Genomic DNA, 22,599 nt, shown 5'->3' on the forward strand with positions numbered 1-22,599 from the left:
TCACGTTTATTTTCAATATCTGATGATGATGGGATATGTCTCTTAACATGCATCCCTGATTCACTAGTGTACTACTTTTCCATTCCATTTTGAAATAAACAATGGACCCAGTCACAACAAGAGTTTTGTTTTGGAAGTGAGGTATCTGGCTCTCATCTCGAACTTAGCACAGAATTTCCATCACTTGCAAGAGTAGTTCAATTGGACATAGTTTTTAGTGTTGTGCCATTCAACTGGGCTCAAAACATGTTATGTGTCAAGTTTTCATTTTTCATATTGTGTATTATATTATGATCTTATTATTAATATATGTATGGTCTTGCGACAAAAAGTCCCATTACAGACCTACTCATTATAGCACTAGTAAGGAAAGAAAGAGGCTTACCACTTTCAAAACATGCATCAAATATGAGATGTCCTTTCTTTGGTTTTCCACTGTAGCCTGGTGGGACAACTGCAAATTTGTTGACATTTCCAACAACCGGTTCTTCAGTGCTATCAGAATCACTTCCTAGTCAACAACATAAACAAACCTTTCAATGTCATCAAATATGCCATGATAGAATGTATGCACATAGATGATCTACCTGTGATTTTTATGTATGTTCTTTTGAACGTATTTTGATTAAAATCTATATGAGGTACAGATATTGTAATTCAACAAATTAATGTATGCTCTTCTTCAGCCATAAACCAGCATTGTGTACATTTTAATTGTAAACAACTTTGACTAAAGCCAAATAATGGTGTGAAATTCTGGGTCCAAATCCTGCTGTTTTCCATTACGGTGGCTTAAAAAGCAATCTCTATTTTGCAATTAATCTGTAGCAGATAGGCTATATGAATTTAGGCTTATTTTTTTATTCGTGATTAAATATTCGTTGTTTTATGAAAATTTCATAATTATGCATATAGTGGTTCACAGTACACCCATTGACTTAACTTACAATTATAATGACATCAACTATGCACACATCGTTGTAGTTTTTCATTTATGCATATCATTTTGTTTTAACTGTCGCTTTCCTGTTTCCAACGTCATTATCCAAACAAATTATCAAATGACATCTTTCCTCGAAATAACTTTTTTTTTTAATTTGAATTGTAAATCGTTGCTTTCATGGAATTTGGAAATTGGAAAAGTTGTTAATTATTGCACATCGATATCTAACATTTTATGCACTTTAATTCGGTCAAACGTCACTAGAACCCAAAGCTCGCGGTACTAGGCAACTGTAAACAAACCTGAATCCCCTCGCTTGTCAGCCATGTTGGTTATTTTAAGCTATGTGGGCATGCGCGAATAATAACGGAACTGGTTTGCCGTTCTGGTGTTTCAATTGGCTAATGTATTGCAACTGTAGAAACTGTCCAATCACTGCTTTGTGCGTTTCAACTGGTCTGTCAAGTAACTAGTAACTGGATTTAGAATTCAATGATTTGAGTGTGACGTCAAGAAAGACGGACCCTGCAGCCGTGCATAAAATGACTGTGCTTTAATTTGAATTAGCACGGTGTATGAATTCCCGTAGATCTGAAAGAAGGAGCTTCATATTATGCCGAACAGATCAATAAAACATTAGCCCCCATACATAAAATTCTACCACCAGCACTATTCCCATGAGTATTCCCGCCACCTTAACGGCTCGCACTTGTTTATATCACGCCGCTGAATAAAATAGTCCCAATAACAAAATAGTAATTTATTGTGAACATAGTAATTTAAGTAGTTGTTTTTGTCCTGACATGACTGATATCGTATGTCTGTTAGCATAGTATAACAGAAATTAGTACAGTAGCCCAAAGTTACACAATTCATTTTTATTGACAGATCGATCTCAGTGACGTAGTATAAATGCGCCATGTAGTAACAGACCGATCTTTGCTGGTTATGTTCTTGTTAGTAGCTGTGGTGTGGAAATTTGGTTACGTTTTCAATTTATTTCAGTGACATTTTCTTAAATTTAATTTATCTTGTTTGATGTAGAAGTGTTAAATTTCAATTTGAAGAAACTGTCATTCTTTGAATATCATTTTGTAACAAAACTGGAGTATTTCTTCACGGAGCCAAAGCCGCCAATATTTCACATCTTCCAAAGTGCGTTCACGCGCACTTCGAGACTGCTGTTATTTTATTGCACAAACTCCGATATAATTCAAGGATTATACATTTCTAAGGTAGGTGAAATTCCATGTACCGTTGTCATAAACTGTTTATCTAACGTGTGTAGCACTGAGTACAACACGCGATGAACACATGGGCATTCGCCGCCTGGCAGATGATGTTTCCTTCATTCGTCTGCTGGGTTCCACAACCCGTGATCGTGTTCCCTAAACGCTACCAGCCACCGAAACCTATATTACCAGTGATTTGGGAACGTAGACATAACCTAGTTTAATTGATGTTATGACTGCAGGTGGCAAACGGCCATTCTGTCCACACCTAACTTGTCAAAATTTCGCGGCTACTAGCTAACGGGAACAGAGAGGTGTGAGCGAGGCTATCGCGTGCCACCTGCCAAATATTGGGGTCGACGGCACGTGGGAGCCTAGCTCGGCACGAGCCTGATGACAACAAAGCGGCATGGCTTTCATGTAGCTTGCCCGTGCATGACGGCTATCTTGCCCCGATGTCTGCTTATTGTTTATTTACTACTGGTCGTCTGTACCTGGATATCGTAAAGTGACATTTAAATGCATTTAAGAATCTTTTCAAATTTACAGGTGGGCCATAAATCTAGAATCTGATAAAGTCCGTCCAGTATATATATCTATATGATTACTCAAAATTCGGATACAGGCCTACATCATCTCGTTGTATCCAAATTGTAATTTGACCTGTTATTTGAAAGCGCCAGCTGTTCACACCTCACATGATCATGCGTGGTCTGTCATTGTAATAGTGACTATTTTGTATGCGGTTTTGTAGCCTTTGAAATATGTAAGCTTCAACCCAACCTAGAATACATTTAAAGTATTTGTTGAAGGATTCCTGTGTGAAATCAGTGTTATTTGCTAAGTATGCAACTGCTGTCTTTATGATACTGCTTTGTGTCAGTCTTGTACAGAACAGTATATTTATGTACCATATTTATCTTTTTTTATAAATGTTTCCATTTTAACGTTTCTGTTAAGAGGCATCATAAGATAAAGGATTTTAAAAATTAGAATGAATAAGGAGTGGCCAGGAGACACCAGTTATTTTAAAAATGACAGGGTTATTCATACTTTGGCAGCCCAAATTGATAAAAAAAAATACCTGATCTTTTGTGAATATCAACAGTTTTACCTTCAACATTCAGACTCTGACATTAATGAACAAGAGTATGTCATTCTTGTGATATTACCATCAACAGTTTATGTATATGTTGAATGTATTTTGAATGTTGAATGTTATACCTGCAAGTAGTATGTATACACTTTATGGACGGAGTACACATGTCCAGCATGAGACTAAGTTCATGATAATGTCCATAATTCCTAAATAACATTAACGATGATGAAAGTGGTCCAATGTCTATGATGCAATCAGTGTGAGGAGGCTTCCTCTATCTGACCAACCGCTGCTCTTTGTCAAGCTTTACATATCATGTGAATATTCAAATATTACTGTAAACTGTTAACCAATAAAGTCAAAGTGGTAGAGCCCTTCTGTTCAAGTACCACAATCACTGACACCCAGAGAGACATTTGGCGTAGTCCCCCTCAACAGAAGCTGGCTTTATCTAGGAACAATTTGATTGGCTAGCAGCACATCAGTATTAATTTTCTCCCTCTCGAGCTGCTATTTATGTTGAGGTCAGGCAGTGAAGCCTGTCATTCATACAGTTGACTGCTACTGTGCACACAGCTAGTAGTCTTCTCGGACCTTTTTTCCCTTTTTGTTCTCTCAGTTATTTTAGGATATTCTCAATGCAGGTATGTACTTTTGTTGTTGCCTTCTGTTAAAGTCGATGTTTTTCTCTCCGTCTGCTTCAGTGGTGCTAAACCGTTAGCTTGCTATTGAATGTGAAATAGTGGCACAGCCGAGAACAAAGGACCTTGATCCATCTGCAATAATGGCACAAAACTGCAATCAATCTAGCTATCCTTTGTGTAACCCTTGTATGGTGAGTATGTGTAAGATAGAATCATATCACATTTGTTAGTTTGGTGTATTTGCCGCTGCTAACGAGCTGGCGAATCTGATTGTAACAAAGAAATGGAAGCAGTTTCACTGATGTAGAGACCATAAACAGCATTGATTTTTCTTCGGGGCTGGCATGATACAGTGTTGCCATGGATTGGCTTGATATTTCTGTTTAATGGTATCTTTAGACATGTCTATTTTGACTAATTAAATTGTCGATCTGACCCACAACGGTATTTGAGCCAGCCAAAAAATGCCATGCTGTTTTGAGGAGTGCTGTGTATGGGCTCTGTAAAAGAGGGTCATTCTTCTTTTCTTAAATGCTGCTAGTAAATGTATATAAAACTTGCCGTAATATCTAAGGAATTCGCTGTATTAAGATTGACAATTGTCCTGTAGTCAGGTTATAATGTATGTAATGTAGATCTCAAATTATTGGACTTTGTTTCATCCAAAATGTAAAAACCTGTTAAACACATAGTGTATGATATTTTGTTTTTCATGTTCAGCATGCGTAAAAATAAACTAATTGCATTAGTGCTTTGCATTAGTGGCAGGTCCTTTTTTAGTTCCTATATTTCCTACAGCTTTACCGAGAAAAAGAAATATTCACGAAAGGAATAATTTCATAAAGTGTGTATTTACTGATATTACAACCCAATCAGGCCAGAATGATCATAACATCATCAGAATGTAATTTTTGGTTTATTAGAAAGAACTAAAAAAAGAATATTTGTATCATGTTTTCAGATCACACTAGCTGACGGCCACAACATGATGGACCCACAATCCCAGGTTGGGGTGGCCGCCCATACACAAGTAACAAATGGTGGTACTACCTCACCCACAGATTCGCACTCGGATGATCTCAGTAAAACAAACTTGATTGTGAATTACTTGCCACAGACAATGACACAGGAGGATATACGATCGCTGTTTTCTAGTATTGGGGAGGTGGAGAGCTGCAAACTCATCAGGGACAAACCCACAGGTATGCATCACCTCCTTACAGCTATATGCAATTTTAGGCCCATTTCCAATATTTTAGGGTCTTGTGCATGTCCTTTGGGGTATACAGCCAGTAGTCTTCCCTCCCCCTCTGCTTGTTCCCACACCCCACTCCCCTTTGTGTAGTACACACACAATAAGCAGGGCACCAGCTGTCTCCATAACAATGTCGACTGGAGGCTAATTTAATAATAACTCATCGATTCAGTGTGGAATTTGCTGCAAGATTTGAATTTGTACCTGAAATTCGGCTTTTGAGGTATTCTTTTATGTACATAGTGGATCATTTGGGTGTTTTCCTTAATTGTGTAACTATCCAACTTTAAGAGTTCTCTGGTCTATTTGAGTCTTATTTGTATGGTACTTACAAAACAAAGTGCTCCTTGTTAGAAGTAGGCGAGGTGTGGAAAGTTTATCTGAAATCATTTCTAGCTCAGGAAATAATTGGGGTTACGAAATTAGTTTTTGAAGTTAAGAATAATGGTGATAGTAAATTACGTTTAGTCCTATTTAAGTTGGTCTGGGTATTTTGAAACCATGTGTTGATGATGGCTGAATTTGTCATGGTAGTATGAGTCAAACCAAATGGTATTGATTCAACAATTCCAGAACACATGTTCTGGTTATAGAATGGCCTCAGTAGTGAGGTCATGCTGTGAGGAGTTGTGTCAGGATGAATCAACAGCATACTATAGTAGATAAGCCATTACAAATTGATTTTGAGTCATCGCTTTGAGACAGGAATAAGTCACCAGATCTGTAGATTGTCACCAAGGTTATTGGTGCTCACAGAACACCGCTATGAATAATAAATTGGGCAGGAGTTATCAATAACAAAGAGCTGCTGTGGTATAGTGAGTCAGTTGATTATGGTAGCTCTCCTTGTGGTTCAGTGATTTCCTGCCAGGATTAATAGTGTACTTTAATTAAGGGTCGAGATCTGTTAGGAACAAGATAATAGCATTTGTATTGAGCTGCACATGATGGCTAATGAAATTAAGATGGAAACATATGCCACATTTAATTATTTTGTTGCCCATTACTCAGACAGGTGCATTTCAGAGTTCTAGTTGGTTCTCAGTATTGATTTTGGAATATGCAGCATTATATGGTAGAGAAGACTACTGTAAAGGCTCTGAAGCATGTGTAGTGGGAATACCATGTAGTTGACTCATTCTCAGAGAGCCTAAATAAAAACTCTCTGTTCCACTACTAAGAAAACAAGGAAATACAGGAACTGTAAGAAAACGTGCTCAGGATGACCCATATTTCCAGATAAACACATACAGCATTATTCAAACTCGCGCATGTGGAAGCACTTTGTAAGACCCTCTAAAATTGTCTATAGTGTTGTGTGATTTAGTCTCGGTGTACTAGATAAACTGGAGTTGAGGGGCGAACATGGAAGTGCCATCCGTGCTGATTGCAGGCAGCAGATGGGGCAGGGAACTTTGATAAGAGGTTTTCAAGATGGGACTTGGGATGTTAGTCTTAGAGTAGATCACCAGCGGGATATGCGATAGTTCAGATCTAGCTCCCTCGGCTTGTTTTTGCAGCGGAGTGCCAGTTGCCAAGCTTGCAGTAGGAGGGGAGCACATTTTCCTTCTGTTATCTATGTGCCTATGATGGAATCAGAAACTTGAGCAAAGTATCACATTTCTGTGTTGAACCATGCAATGAAATTTTGTTCTTTAAGAAAGTCTGAAGGGATAGGCTTGTGCACCTGAGTGTTGTTTCTTGTTCATTATGTGCTGGAATTAGACAATATTTTGACAACCTGTCATCATTCAACACTTTTTACTACCAAGTGAGATAAATTCAGAGTTTATTGTTGGTTACATGTTGCATATGTTACGTCAGAAAGTAAAATTAAATTTCAAACATTGAACTCAATTAATTTTATCTCCACTCATATTCTTAAACATTCAAAGAAATAATCTTTATTTGATCAAAGAAATTGAATTTAACTTATCATGAGTGTATGTAAATGACTACTTTTTGTTAGCTAGGATGTATTTGTCATGTTATGAAACCTTTATTTTCATTTTACTGATCCTGTAACCATCTCAAGTTTCCCCTTCAGGACAGAGTTTGGGGTACGGGTTTGTCAACTACAAGCGGATAGAGGATGCAGAGAAAGCCATCAACACACTGAACGGACTGCGGCTACAGAACAAAACCATAAAGGTACCAACACCTGCTTTTCTGCATCACATGGAATAAACATCGTTTTCAGTAAACCTTTCTTTTCAATTACTGCATAATTTTGTAACTGCATCATTTGAGTCTTAACTCTTGAGTTTGGTAATGGGACATTGCATCACCATTAGAATTGATTTTTAATTGAAACTTTTCTCTTATTTTTTCCAATCTTCCTGACAATTTGTTTTAAATAGAGCTCATGCAGGTTTTAATGAGTGACTGCATCATTCTTGTACTTATATGTATTAATAATGCCAAAACAACCCTCCAAGTCCAAAAAGGTCATGTGACTCCTGTCGGCACTCTACTAACTATATGTAGTAGTGTTAAGGTAATTTTAGTTAATTCATTTGATTTGTTGATTAATCCTTGTGCTCTGCACCGCCCACCTTCATCCACATCCAGCCTGGCTAGTCAGCTGAACCTGTCATGGGTTTGGTAGATGGCCTTTTGTTCAGATATTTATTACTGGCAAAAACACTTTTGCTTTTTTGTAAAGATGTAGCTGGCTTTGAACACAAATCAAAACATTTCATTTGTTGGATTGTGTATAACTTTTACACGACACATGAATATTTGAACACACACACAACCCAGTAACTGTTGCAGCCTTCATAGATATGCAATGTCATTTTTTTATGAAGATTATATTGACAAGATAGAAGAAAACTAATGTTTCATCTGGATCCAGGGACGTCATGACACATTTCACATTGTTGATAGACAGCTAGCTGAGGCTCAGTATCACCTATAAGAGACATGTAATTAACGTGGTGCTTATGCTGTCAATCACACTTTGATATGACAGACAATTTGCACATTTCATTCTGCTTCACACATTTCTGCCTTTTTGACCACATGCAAAGAAATAACAGACAGGTAAAAACAGTAGATGATTGAAAAGGAGGGGGAAATGGTGAGTATACCAGAAATTCTAGCAAGCTGTGAGACAGACTTCCTCGCCTAAAATAAAAGCTGGTAGGGAAATCAACAGAGAGGCTTACCAAATCTGCTATATTGGACAAAACATAGAAGAATTTCACTTCTTTGTTGAGGCTGACTGGGCAAGCAGTGGACTTGGGATGACTGTGGATGGTGTGGTGTGGAGGATTCCTTGTCTTCTGTTGCTAAATTGTCTCACTTCTACAGCTGCTCTGTTTTTCAGTTGTTTATGTTTAGTTCTGTTCTCGGCCGTTCTCTCCAACTTCTGTTCCCTGATTTCTTTCCTGTTGATTTCTCCATCACTGTTTTGTTTTGCATTTTAAGTCTCTTCGTTAACTTTCAGGTGTCGTATGCTCGACCAAGCTGTGAAAGTATTAAAGGAGCAAACCTTTACATTAGTGGCTTGCCAAAATCTATGACTCAGTTGGACTTGGAGAAACTGTTTTCTTCTTGTGGAAGTATCATAACTTCAAGAATACTATATGACCAAAACACAGGTACTCTATTTGGATTTATTTGATTTTGTCAATTTATTTACTTTGTTCAACAATTATTTGTAGGTATCATATGCAAGACCGAGTAGTGAAAGTATAAAGGGTGCTAACTTGTATATATGTGGCTTGCCCAAGTCTATGACACAACAGGATTTGGAGAAGTTGTTTTCACAGTGTGGAAAGATTATAACATCCAGAATTCTGTACGATAATACCACAGGTCAGAGTCTTTCTCATTAGTCTGTGTGCATGATGGGTCTGTCCGTCAGTCCAGCCTCCATACCGGGCAGTTCAACGTTCATTTCGTTTCCGTTGACCAATATTTCACTTCTGTTCTTATGTTATTTTGTTAAACATGGTTGGAATGCGTTGTTTTCCACTTGTTTCTGCTAGATCATCATTTTCCTACTAATCTGCATGATTTGATAACACATTTTACTTGTGCAAGATTTACCATTTCATCCGATATGATTTATCTACCTCAGCAGATTGTTCATCTTACATTGAGTACTGCATATGTTTCTGTATGCTTGATGTTCATTCAGCGTTGTATGTTTCCAATACAAGTGGCTTGTTGATCATATCTGCATGGATGTTGTTCAAGAAGTTTTGTCAATTGCTAGATATTTAGTGTGTTTTCCCACTTCTTAAGTTCCAATTTGAGATACAGGAAGTTAACTATCCACTACTCTAACATTCTCATTTCATTAAGATTTTGACAGTTTGGCTTGTTCAGTGTCCAAAGAAAGAAGTGACTAAGGTTATGAATTCATGTGAAAGCGTCAAAGGACTTCTAAAATCAATGAAGAATTATATCCACTTGTTTAAAGTTTATCTCTAGGTTAATTTTATTTAGTAATTTGAATACTTTGTTGTTTATTTTGGCAAGAAATGTTGAGTTTGTTGTTGTCTGTTTGTGAAATAATTTTTTCCAAGGCATGAAGGAGGAAAACTTAGTTGAAAATTTGGTTTTGTTTCTTTGGGTTTCTTGTCCTATTGAAATGGTCAGATCCTTCTAGACAGTTGTGAGGCAGTAATTTCCAGAAAATGTGTCATAGTTTTGGCAAAGAAATGCACATATCATTTATAAACTTGCCATGTCAGGTAATATTCAAAAAGTCAAAGTACACCCACCCTTACTTTACACTTGGTTAGTGCCTACATTTATATCAACATGTTTATTTTGTAACACTTGCCATATTTAGTTTGTTACATGTTTATAATTGTATATTTTTAAGTATATGTACATGAGTTGTTAAGTTACTTTCCACATTTAGTTGTCATTGTTTATTTGAATGTAATGATACAGTAGTGGTGTTTCCACTGTCAGTCTGCATTTACCAGTAACTTCCCAAGCCGATTGTTCAACTTGTTTGTACTCGATGGTGCTTGTATATATTATCAAAATGCTTGGTGTAGTTGAGATATGCTTACAAGAAATATAATCATTTGTCAAGCGTCAGCACAGTATTTATCAAATATTGCATTTTTAAATTTGATCAGCAATACTCTACATGTTTAGCCATGTACATAAATGTTAAAATTGAGCTTTAGGGTTAGTGTTTTCATGTAACAACAGAAGTTTAGACAAGACCTATACAAAGGAAAAGCATCTTTGATGTATTTCATGAGTTTCCTTTCTTTTGTAGGGATAATGGAGATTTATCTTGTTCAGATAGTAATATGATGCTACTTTACTATTTCAGGTTTATCCAAAGGGGTAGGGTTTATTCGGTTTGACCAGCGAGTGGAAGCTGAACGAGCAATCAACAAGCTGCATGGGCATATCCCAGAGGGGGCCACTGAAGGAATCACTGTCAAATTTGCAAACTCCCCAAGCTCCAACAAAAACATGACAACACTCACACCCTTAGCCCTAGCAGCTACCTACGTTTCCCCAACACGGAGGTACTATGGACCTATTCATCACCCCACAGCAGCTAGCAGATTGAGGTGCGTGAACACTGTAGAAACTCATCTAATTGGATATGCTAACATTAGCAATAATGAACCTATAGAGTTTCAGAAGCTTAATTGCAAATATGTTATAAATAAGCAAGTATAAATTGCAGTGTGTTCAGTTCTTTAGTGATTGGATGTGTAATGAATGTGTATGAATTGTAAGGCTCAACTCAAATTAAATTGGCTTTCTTTATTATATGTCACATGGCTATGTTGTAGCCTGTATTTTCATGGCACACTTCCTTTGAATAGATGTTTGTCTTCAAATCATGCAGACCTGATTATATATGTTGGATCTCTACCTTGCAGGTATTCCCCAATGGATTCAGGCTTGTTACCGAACACAATCCTTCAGACAGCATCGGCAACAACTAGTGCATCAGCTGGCGCTCTCAATGGCACAGGATGGTGTATTTTTGTGTATAACCTGGCGCCGGATACCGAGGACAGTGTTTTGTGGCAGTTGTTTGGACCATTCGGTGCAGTGCAAAGCGTCAAGGTTATTAAGGATTTCCAGACCCAGAAATGCAAAGGATTCGGATTTGTCACCATGACCAATTACGATGAATCCATGATGGCAATACAGAGCCTCAACGGCTTCAGTCTGGGAAATCGCGTACTGCAGGTGTCGTTCAAAACCAACAAATTCAAGGCGTAAGACACGCACGTCTGATCATCTAGTCACCCCATACATTTCTACAACAAAAATTGCGGACTTTCATTCGTCATGGGCAGACATGACATGAAGAACTTCGATTTGTTTATGACTGCCTATGAAAGGTAACATTCAGGAAATCCATGACGATAATTTGCATATATGGAGTCAAATTTTCCATTATCTATCAAACTGAATCGTGGGAGAATCTCCTAAGAAAACCACTTGTGTTCATTACTCTTTGTGCATAATTTATTTGACCCTTTTTTCGGTGTATATTGAGTTGTCTCTATTTAATATTTGTGTTGATATTAAAATAGCTTTTTGTGTCTTAGGAAGACTGGAAGAGCCAGATCTGTGAAAAATCATATCGCATAATTTATTATCGGTTTTTGAGAAATGTGCTTACAGTGCACGTAGCAAGCTCAAGTTTGAATTGTTTCAGTATTGTTCTACATGTTCCCTCAGTCCATTTATTTATTGCATTATTTATATTGGATCCACGGTTCTTTTGTGGGTTATATTAAATTTTGGTTTATTTGATTTTGTTGTGTCTGTTTTGTCTTGCATGAGCCTATACTTTGATAGGCCCATCCATTTTATTTTGTTACAAAGCGTGTTGTACTAATCCATTGTCTCCTAATTCCAATCCTTTCTGTCTCATGACAGTGTGAAAGTTTGGAACTAGACTGACAGAAAACTGAATGTATAATAACAACCACTCACCGAGTTCAGTGCACCCTTTTTGATGCCAATCATTCATAACTTTTGTTTGTCTGGACATTTGAGTTGGAATGGGAATGAGTTATTCGTTCCAGTTTAGTTTTATTTGAAGGCCAAGTTTTCTGATTTCCGTTCTCTTTATTTCTTTAATTTCTGCATGCATTTGAAGAATAACAATGCATGTGTGAATTAATTGGATATTTTCAATGTTGATAATGAAAATGAATTTGTTGGAGATATCCCATCTCATATATTTTACAATGTTAACTGTATGTATACTTTTCATAGGCATTTCAATTTTACGACCATACATGCTGACGTATCAGGTTTCGGATCTTCCACACTCAAAACTGTTGATCAATCTATTAAGATTAATTATTAATGAAGAGGTCACAATTTCATGTATATATTATATATATCCGATGCAATAGTCATGGCATCTTCATCAATTACCACAAAACATTTTTTAATTAAACTCATTTGTTTTGGTCATATTTGACTGAGACACTTTACACATTGTTGAATGTGTATGAAACATTCCGGAGAGAGAGAAAGACAGACTGTGGTATGCACATGCCCACATACATTGCATAATGTGTGATCATGCAGGATAGATACTTGTGTATATATTGAACAGCCTTCATGCTAAAATGTATAAACTGAGAAGGGAACAATCTGTATAAAAGGAGCAGTGCACAAATGTGATGATTGATTCTAATTCCAAGTTTATAAAAGTTTTTATACCTTTAAGAGAAACCATTGAATATATGTTTGGATCATTTATTGCTCTTTTTTGAAGGAGCGAACGTTTTGGCAGTCTTGTTGGAAACTGTTTATGACGTATAATTGTTCTATTTTATGGACAAACAGCAAATATTCTTTTACATAGACTTCCAAACTGATGTCTCCTTGTAGGCCCTGAGGCCCAATTATATATGCAATCCCTTTTACCCATTTTAATTGTTGGAGACTATCGAAAATAATAGTGGTCAGTGGAATTTGTTACATGTGTTTTTTGACAACTATGTGTGGCCAGAACTACACTGGCAAATCTTCTAGTCTTGTTGCTGATCTAGACCTATCATTATTCTTCTCCCAATTTACAGTTAAATCATGTGCCAACTATCCAACAGTGCTATATATGGTAGATTTTCTGTTCCATGTTCTCAAATCTGTGCTGTTCAAATTGCACATTTTACCAACTTATTTACCTGTAGTACAAGCAAGAGCAGACAAAAGTTATGCATGATTGTTTGTCCCGGATCAATTCTTATTTCACTATTTCAATTTTCAATTTGTCTTCAGTACCCAACTGAAGTTTGACAGGAACGTTGCTATATCTCCTTGTGTGAGTGTAGCTTTTTCCTGATAGATTTATTCAATTTATAGTTTCATCTTATTATAGATTTTATTGTATTCTTGAGAGTTTTCAATTTTCAAAGTTTTTCTTGTTCAGTGTTTTTTTCTTGTTTGAGAATTTTTTCTCTTGATTCATTCCATGAAATAATGACATGGGGTTAGACTTTGTTAGGATGGCTGTTTCCAAGGGTAACAATATAGTGTTGTTGGGTTACACAGTTGCAGAAGAATGTCCTACAAAGTCCCACCCAATGAGTTTAGAGTTTCAATTTCACCGTCTCTGTGTGCTTTAAAGCTTTGCGTTTGTATCACTTGTAGTAGATTGTCTCGTCCCCCAGTTGCTAAAATAATCAGTATCCACCAAATCAAAATGTGCTCTCTCTCCTCTCTCTACTTTCCAGCAGTATGTATTGTTGTACCCAAAGACAAGAAGCTCCGAGCTGTTGTCATTATTCGTAGTTTCAGTTGTATTGCAATATTTGTACTTTTACATGTGAAACTATTTACACAAATAAAAACTTGCAAGAAATTATACTCTCACATCATTTCTTATTTCTCCTGTCATTCAGCCTAGGTAAGACTTAATGACCCGCCCATCATCCTCATTCACCCAACACCAGCTTATGTAAGTTTGATGGAAAGCGTTACTCCAATAATTGCTTGTGTTACATACTCTGTTAATGTATGGATAGAGTAGACAGTGAATAAAGCCACATCATTCCTACATACTGAAGTGATCATGTGATGGCATTCAAACGGATTTGGGTGTTGGATCCCTACCAAAGAAAATCTTTGATTGTTTAAGTAGAATTTCCTTTCCTTCCATGACTTGGAAGTGATTACACTTTACTAATAGTTTCACATCAGTTTAATCTGATCCAGTGACCTCTCCCCATACTATGACTGCTTGGCTGTGTGACTGAAGACAGCATACTTACTAACCATCTAATATGACATTGAGGTAGTCTTAGACAGGGTGTGTTCATTCCGCAGCTTGGGCTAATGCCAGGATTTCTTAGCATTAACCAGATTAGTCCCTTGATGATTAAGCTACTTAGTTCTAAACAAATAAAGTATCTCTTGGACATCATGCTTTTACTACTGGGAATACTGTTTTGGTGAAATGCAATGATTCTGCTTGCAAAGCTGATCTGTTTATACTTGTATAAGCTGTGATTTTGAGAATGGTGTATGGCATTTCCATGTTGAATTGAGGAGGTGCTTGAAAGATACCGATTCAGAAGTATTAGTCCTGCATTCCTAGGTTCAACAAGATATTTAAACGCACACATTGGAAAATGTTTTCATAAGTGTTTCTTTTATAAATCAATCGGGTCTATGAAATCTTCAAACTGCAATCATAGCCATAAAAATGTTTACCTTTTTCTGAGACAACAATACTTGTTTTTGATCGATTACTGAACAGAGGTTATAGCTCGAGTAGTGTTCCCCTTTTACCTCATTGCAATGTATAGCAGACATTAAAATATACAAACAGTTGACTTCACAAATACTATTTATATGTACTTCTGTCTGAATTGTCTGGCCTTGTTAGAAACTAGGCGTCTACACTGTCAGGGTTCAGCTCTATGTGTAGTCAGTAAGAATCTGCTTGCTTGGCTTGCTGAACAAGCCAACCTAATTGTCTGGGAACACATGGTAAAGAGCACCAATTTGGTGGTGGTGTTTGTGGGTTAAAACCTGGGCTAGGCAGTGCCAGTGCCGTGCCACTGTCACACACCACCATCCTAGAAAAGGGGGATGATATCTATGAGCAACACTTAAACCTCCAAGGTGGATCATGTTGAAACCTACAGTAAAACCTAAATAAGAATATATATATATAATGATGAATCCATCAGTCCTGTGTGGAAGGAAATACTTCAGTGGAATATATATTTATTTATTATTTTTTCAGTTAGGCTTCTAATAAGCTCCAAATGTAGGTTCAATTTCACTAATTTCGGAAACGATATAGATGGTAATTATTTGTTTAAAGTCCCATTTATTATTGGTTCAGGGGCAACGTAAGCACATATACGAAGAGAGTGCCCAATGTTGTTTGTCCCAATAGCTGTAGGATAACCGTTAGGATATATATACCGTGTGCGTGATAGCCAACGTGGAACTAGTGAATATCGTGTTACATTTCGATTCACTAACGACTATACCGTGGTATACACATGGTTACTATTGGACACAGATCAAAGACGATGTATCCCGTGTATATACAACCATTCCCAATTACCATACAACCCAAGCCCACTCCAGTCCGTCAGGAATGGTCCCCCGAGATGCCGTGTCGACAGCACGGGAGTAGCTGACTTCAATGCAGGACTCCGTTAACCTAACGCCCGAGATACATTGAAAGTTGCCGAGTCTCCCGAGACCTCGCCAAGGATACTCTCACACCTCGAACGCGAGGCCATCACCCACAGGATTTACAAGTATGGAAAGATCACGATACAAATTGATAAGGAAAATTGGATTACCGCGGTGGCTATTTCCCCTCCAGACGGGAATCGTATAGCATCATCTAGAGCGGGTTCCGCTCTCACTGTGTAAAAGTGATTTTAAACAACTTACGTCTGCCTTCCCACCGACTTTGATAATTACACCTAATATTGTGTAAAGTATGTTCATAAAAGGTTTCGATTGATATAAATATTACATTAAAATTTAATCTAGATTTTATTCGTGAACTGTTTTACAAAACCCACCCACTGAGAAAAAAAATAAATATATAAATCTCAAACAATACTCTAATGTATTGCTACAAGTGCTCTGCGATTTTTATGGCGGGAGTTTCCACGCAAGTAATGAGCATATACAAGCAATAAGAGCATGCCACGCGGGCTACCCGAAGCAGCATCTGTGTTGGTATTCAGATCCTTTCAATGTCGGAAACAGCTGGCCACACAGAGAAAGAGAATGCATTATCTATATTGTTCCCAAGCCTGGGCACACGACTTGTTCGCGGGACGAGGTGACAGATGGTATAGAAAATATGACCCGACCCAGGCGCGCTTTGAGCGTCGTCCTCATTCACTGCGCATGCGTCCCTTGGGAGGCCTCTTTTAACCAATTGGAAGTTGTCCCAGAGAGCAGGTGCACCATCTCGAAAATCTTTTGTTGCAAAGATTGCAACAAAAATAGTGCTTACAAAACCGAGCCCCTGGGTGAGGCGGTACTCCTTCACCCATAACAAACATAGGATTTATTTTATATCTGCTTGATCCATCATGATAACATAATGACCACACGTCAATGTCACCTGCCAGAATTGTATGTATAACAGTGAGTAGTTGTTTTGAGGTGGTACAATGTTCCTCAAATCGGCATTAAACTGAAAAAGCGAATTATTGTGATCATTGTCGGTACGTGTATTTATAGACAACTAAAAACACAAAATTGGAAAGATGTTAACGATAAAACAACTGAAATTTAACGGGTTCAGAAATCGTTCAAGTTCTTGAAGTGTCCCCAATCATATAGAAACTAACTAACACTTAGTCAATGAAAACATGTCAATGAAAATATTTCTTTCTTTTTTTTCTTTTTTTTGAAAGAACATTTCCTCTTCTGCTGTTTGTGTTAAATCAAGCAAACTAGACTGTGTTAGTTAGATCTAGACTTGCCTTGGCTTTTAGTAATAAAAAAATACCTAAACAAATATAAATTCCACAGTCATGGTGCAGGACTAGCTGCATCAGTATTAGGTATCCCTGAATCATCAGCCATGCCAACACTATATATTAATTGCTGCTTGTTGCACTTTATGAGTGACGACAGTTTCAGAAATAGGTAAGACAATTTGCCGTTCTTTGAACAGCATCAACTGAGCACTAGTGTCACATTCGCTTATAGCCCACGTGTTATGTAACAATACAATCAAATCACGAAACACTTGTTCTCACAGTGATGATAGTATGGCTAACCTGAATAGGTTTTTATTAAACTATTTATAATTATGTTTAAGCACACTGGAAGTGGTTAGCGGTTCTCGAAACGCACTGTTGAAATAGATATATGACTATGATTATTCAGCTCACGTGTATATATGCATGCACCAAAGTAAAATGTCTTTCCTTCGTTTACGTATAGAAACTATTTCCACTGTAAGTGTCCCTTACGGGGGGACTATGCTCCATAATCAGGCGCCCATTTTCGGAGTAGGTCGAGACTCTGACAATGATACAGCTTGATATAATTAATTAAACTGCAGTTAAAAGAAAGAACAAATCGGGTTCTGAATGGCGAATAAACTCTACAAGGACTAAAAATAGACCCAAACAAGGTCTCCTCCAAGAACGAATCCGTCATATATACTCCAAAGAACCTCTCATCCTTCGTATTCCATTCTGACGCCTACTAGATCCCGAAAAAAGCTCTTAAATTCTACCTGTAATTGATATACATGTACATTGTAAGTCCAAATCAGAAACCATTCTCAGCTCCTTTACTCTTGTTCGCATCTTAAATTAAACTGACCAACCAACGGTATTTTCGAAATGTCAGAGGATGGTCGTTTTCCCACACAGTCAACGTTAATGCGTCCGTATTTTATATCTGACGTTGTTAATTACTCTACAAAGTTCGACCACGCTAGGGCTTCCGCTCGGCTTCAAATGAAGGTAATTAGGATCTCTGTGGAACACACATACCTACTATTGTAACCCCGACGCTAGTCCAAAACTCATGGCTTCCTCCATATATAGCAACTCAATATAAATAAACCAGACGGCGTGAGAGCAAATATGTGATAATTTGCTCCAAATATATGTCACTGCTTGATAATCGATTAGACTGCGTCTAACGGGTTGTAAGTTGTCTAGGCATAATAATCCATCGATTTTCGCGTCACAAGCTGATTATTTGACACGGTTTTTAATTGGAGTCCTTTTTGGTCGAATCTCATATGAAATTCGATCCAAAGAAGACACCTGTGCATGTATGTGTTTTTCAAATATTTAATAGTATTTCAATACTCAGCTTGACATGTTGTCTTTCAGAAAGAAAATTAAATCGTTAACGTTAGAGGATAATCAGCCTCGATTATCCACCGAAACAGATTGCATTTGGCGTTGAGGCAAATTAGTGGTGAAAATGATGAATGGATGACACCAGGTGTTCGCTAAAAGGGTAAGCATCTCATGTCCTACCGGTATCACCGCGAAACAAAGTAGTCAATAGCTAAAAGTAACAATGTTGAGATGTTATTAACGAAACGATTATCAGATAGTAACTACGTGGCAGATATTATCGTAAAAGGTGTACATGACTCGGGCCATTTTGCAGTCCCAGCCAGTTTCAGCCATGTCATTCAAAAGCCACTTTATTTATCTGCTCACATTTTGGGATGAATATCAAATAGCAGTTCATGATGACATATTTGGAAATAGACAATGTCACATGGCTCTAAATACACTTACTCTAAACTACACTAGTCATAGGCATAAGATCGCGGTGCATCGTCCACCTTTAACCAAATGTGATAATGACTGAGGGGACTTCCGGTCTCAAAAGACGTTAACAGACCATTGAGTACATATTGCTAAGATCAATATCAAGCCAGCAGAAGTTAAAAGGGTGTACTGACCACAATTACTTATTGTCTCCCACCCAATTTGAACCACAAACGATCTCATAAGAATCGGATCAGATAGGATGCCTTTCTCCCAGAAGGCCTGAGACACATCCATAGGAAGTCGTCATATAAACTTTCTAATCATCCAATCAGCATCGAGGGTTTCTCGGTACAAGTGAGCATTCAGACAACCATATCTGATTTCTGTATGTCGAAAAGGTATATAATCAGGGAGTTCCGAAGGCAAAAAACAAAAACAAAGCCGGGCTGTTAGATTGTTTGGGATATTTTATCTATCCTGTCGTTTCTGAGCGCTATGCCATCTATACCGCAAAGGGAGTTCTATCGAGGGTATATATATATGTGTGTGTTCTTTGGGGGATTGAAACAGAAACGTTTTAATAAGCTGACATCTGACTATCTCAAGAACGATGCATTCTTCATTTAGATTGGGCGGACATGGTTCGACCTGGGTTCACCTACCGCAGCCTGTTATTGAGGTGTTGTCAGATCTCCACACACAGATGTATGGGGGTAAAAGCTTTAATGAGATTGAGCCACAGACATCTAATATAAAACAGTAAACAAACCCTGTGTCAGTCCAGCAGCAGTGGTGCGCGAAAACTGTAAACCTAGAGAATGTCTTGGCTGTTGTACCACCAACTCGGATCAGTACGCGCAAAATGATTGAAGATTGGTCAGTTTTAGATACAATCATACATCCCACAGTGATTCGAATATGCTTCTAAATACCAATTTTCAAACAAAGGAGATGCAGACTTTGAACCGTACTCCAACCGGGTGCCCCATGCATATGCATTTCGACATCTGAACCGTTTGCGATGTATGGCTCGGCAGGTGTCCAAACTACAAGTGGGATGTTCCTGGCCGATTCTTCTTGATGTAGGTGAGGAAACGTTTACTACTGCTGCGCGTGTTACTCTCAAATGCAAAAACCTAGATATCTAATACGAAGATCATGTTCAAAGCATGACGTCCATTCACCTTCACCTTCAGTGATACGCATGCGCTGTCCATGTACAGACGTACTGTCACCCGACAGTCCCGACCAACTGTTGATCTTAAACACGGGCATACATGTGAACTGAATCCCATACATTGAATTTAATTAACCTTTTACTCGTACAAGTGATGCTTTTTATTCATAATCCGTCCTTGCTTCATCTACAGCTCTTCTGTAAGCGCCATATATACATGGATACCTAGTGTAAAGAAATGTTAACGTCAGACATATTATACGTGTGGATGATCACTGTTAAATGTTAAAATCTAGCCTCGGGATACAGATGCATCGAACGACCGAAAACCCCAGTTCTTGAACAACCCGATGGAACACACATTCGGGATTTTTTAAAGCGAAAAAAACTGAATAAATACCGTGTGAACTTTTCGATCGGTAGCCATTCCTCTGTGTTCCACGCCTTCTCCCAAGATCTGAGGGGTCACATAATGACTAGGCACTGCTATTTCGCATTTGTAGATCATTTTCTTTCTCAATTGTTCTGACATTTGATACGATACTACCAATTTCTAATCTGACCTTCCAAACAGCTCTTTTAATGACGTTCGAATACTCTTTAATCTCACCCATTAGCATTATGAAATTCTCTTTGACTACTTTCCCTCCACATTTGGTTTCCTAAAAAAGGAATCGCTTCCATTATGCCAATCTAAACATATATATCATGCGCTTAACATGCTGCAAAACAGATGCTCTCATACATATGAAAAAAGTTTTCGTAATCACATTGAGGTGTTGAAGCCGTCAGTAAATACAACCATTGGATGGTAGGCTTGATGGTTGAGACCAACTGTTATTACAGCTGGATAGGTAGAAATAGCAATGTTAAGTGATGCCATCCTTTGGTGGAACTTCGGGTTCTTTACTTGCATGCTACAGATACATAGCATGCCCTTGATACTGTGTAACGGATCAGTTTGATAGGATTACACTCTTCTGTGCCAGTGCTCCTAGAGACCTTTTGACAATCACATCGGAAGGCGTCGTGAAGTTCGTTGATCTGTACATGTAACGAGAGCGAAGTGAATAGGTCGCAAGTCTGACCTCAGCCATTAGCTGGAAAGAACAATGAGCACCATTGGTAACCTTGACCTATAAAGCAGTGTCATACTCCAGACTATCTAGAAGAAAATGATCTTTTTTTTTAAGTCGTGGCCTTGGCATCTGTGTTTCTGGGACATTGGGTGTCTTCGGAAAGGTTTATTGCCATGTGTTAATGAGACTGAACGATGCGAGTATAGTGTATTTGTATAGTACATAGTTCAACAGAAGCAGAGTTGCATTGTCGACTCGAGTCCTACTTCTTGGTATGTCAGCAGCATGTCCGTGCTCATCATGAATACCTAACGTCTCCGACACTGGTTTTCTGGTAACATAATGCTGATGTGCCGTGTTATGTAAAAGGAAGAGTTTTGTGTTTCTGAACATCGCAGCTGGGCATTGCACAGGAATGGAATATATGGATATCACACTGAAACAGAATGGATGGATATCACACTGGAACAGAATGTATGATATCACACTGAAACAGAATAGATGGATATCACTCTGGACCAGAATGTATGATATCACACTGAAACAGAATAGATGGATATGACACTAGAACAGAATAGATGGATATCACACAGGAACAGAATAGAGATGGATATCACACTTGAACAGAATAGATGGATATCACACTTGAACAGAATAGATGGATATCACACTGGAACATAATGTATGATATCACACTGGAACAGAATAGATGGATATCACACTGGAACAGAATAGAGATGGATATCACACTGAAACAGAATAGATGGATATGACACTAGAACAGAATAGATGGATATCACACTGGAACAGAATAGAGATGGATATCACACTTGAACAGAATAGATGGATATCACACTTGAACAGAATAGATGGATATCACACTGGAACATAATGTATGATATCACACTGGAACAGAATAGATGGATATCACACTTGAACAGAATAGATGGATATCACACTGGTACATAATGTATGAATATCACACTGGAACAGTGAACAGAATATCACACTGGAACAGAATAGATGGATATCACACTGAAACAGAATAAATAGATATCACACTGGTACATAATGTAAGATGTCACACTGGAACAGAATAGATAGATATCACACTAGATGAAATAAATGGATATCACACTGGAACAGAATAGATGGATATCACACTTGAACAGAATAGATGGATATCACACTGTAAAATAATGTATGAATATCACACTGGAACAGTGAACAGAATATCACACTTGAACAGAATAGATGGATATCACACTGGAACAGAATAAATAGATATCACACTGGAACATAATGTATGATATCACACTGGAACAGAATAGATGGATATCACACTGGAACAGAATAGATGGATATCACACTGGAACAGAATAGATGGATATCACACTGTAAAATAATGTATGAATATCACACTGGAACAGTGAACAGAATATCACACTGGAACAGAATAGA

At 37.8% G+C, this 22,599-nt stretch overlaps 2 protein-coding genes and 1 long non-coding RNA gene across 12 annotated transcripts in view; 1 reads left to right on the top strand and 2 right to left on the bottom strand.

The window, feature by feature from the left end:
• LOC124112013 (cytosolic carboxypeptidase 6-like) overlaps window positions 1-1,526 on the bottom strand; it is a 139,097-nt gene extending 137,571 nt beyond the window's left edge. For 2 of the 3 annotated variants that reach the window (XR_007222177.1, XM_048399759.1), the window contains exons 1-2: window positions 1,246-1,524; window positions 386-511 (exon numbers count right to left, since the gene is read on the bottom strand). Coding sequence is in view for 2 of the 3 variants with exons in the window: in XM_048399759.1 (XP_048255716.1) it covers window positions 386-511; window positions 1,246-1,270 (151 nt within the window). In the remaining variant the exon portion in view is untranslated. Of the gene's footprint in view, window positions 1-385; window positions 512-1,245 lie in introns of all 3 variants that reach the window. The other variant, XM_048399760.1, reaches the window with a different exon arrangement.
• Window positions 1,527-1,851: 325 nt separating this feature from the next.
• Window positions 1,852-14,006, top strand: LOC124111986 (ELAV-like protein 1). 8 transcript variants are annotated; one of them, XM_046471923.2, is made up of 7 exons: window positions 1,852-2,178; window positions 3,979-4,109; window positions 4,880-5,120; window positions 7,209-7,324; window positions 8,842-8,995; window positions 10,482-10,728; window positions 11,047-14,006. In XM_046471923.2, the coding sequence occupies exons 2-7, from the start codon at window positions 4,059-4,061 to the stop codon at window positions 11,393-11,395; spliced, it is 1,158 nt and encodes a 385-aa protein (XP_046327879.1). In that variant the 5' UTR covers window positions 1,852-2,178; window positions 3,979-4,058; the 3' UTR covers window positions 11,396-14,006. The 8 variants fall into 8 exon arrangements, with proteins under 8 accessions (XP_046327879.1, XP_046327878.1, XP_046327883.1 ...); XM_046471922.2 differs by lacking the exon at window positions 8,842-8,995 and adding an exon at window positions 8,625-8,778 and having other exon boundaries at window positions 1,853-2,178; XM_046471927.2 differs by having other exon boundaries at window positions 1,853-2,178; window positions 7,221-7,324.
• Window positions 14,007-15,398: 1,392 nt separating this feature from the next.
• On the bottom strand, window positions 15,399-21,094 carry LOC124111988. Its single transcript, XR_006857559.2, has 3 exons — window positions 21,076-21,094; window positions 20,904-20,905; window positions 15,399-15,664 (listed from the first exon to the last, which is right to left on the bottom strand). It is a non-coding gene; the product is annotated as an uncharacterized LOC124111988 (long non-coding RNA).
• Window positions 21,095-22,599: the final 1,505 nt, after the last annotated feature.

The sequence above is a fragment of the Haliotis rufescens genome, unplaced genomic scaffold (genome assembly GCF_023055435.1).
Source record: "Haliotis rufescens isolate VD_foot unplaced genomic scaffold, xgHalRufe1.0.p SCAF_2, whole genome shotgun sequence".
NCBI lineage: Eukaryota > Metazoa > Mollusca > Gastropoda > Lepetellida > Haliotidae > Haliotis > Haliotis rufescens.

Bases quoted from the DNA above. Each gene is read 5' to 3' on its own strand.
- LOC124111986 (XM_046471923.2), top strand. From the start codon at position 4,059: ATGGCACAAAACTGCAATCAATCTAGCTATCCTTTGTGTAACCCTTGT. The intron at 4,110-4,879 runs GTGAGTATGTGT...TCATGTTTTCAG, and splicing joins CTTTGTGTAACCCTTGTATG to ATCACACTAGCTGACGGCCA. The intron at 10,729-11,046 runs GTGCGTGAACAC...TCTACCTTGCAG, and splicing joins ACAGCAGCTAGCAGATTGAG to GTATTCCCCAATGGATTCAG.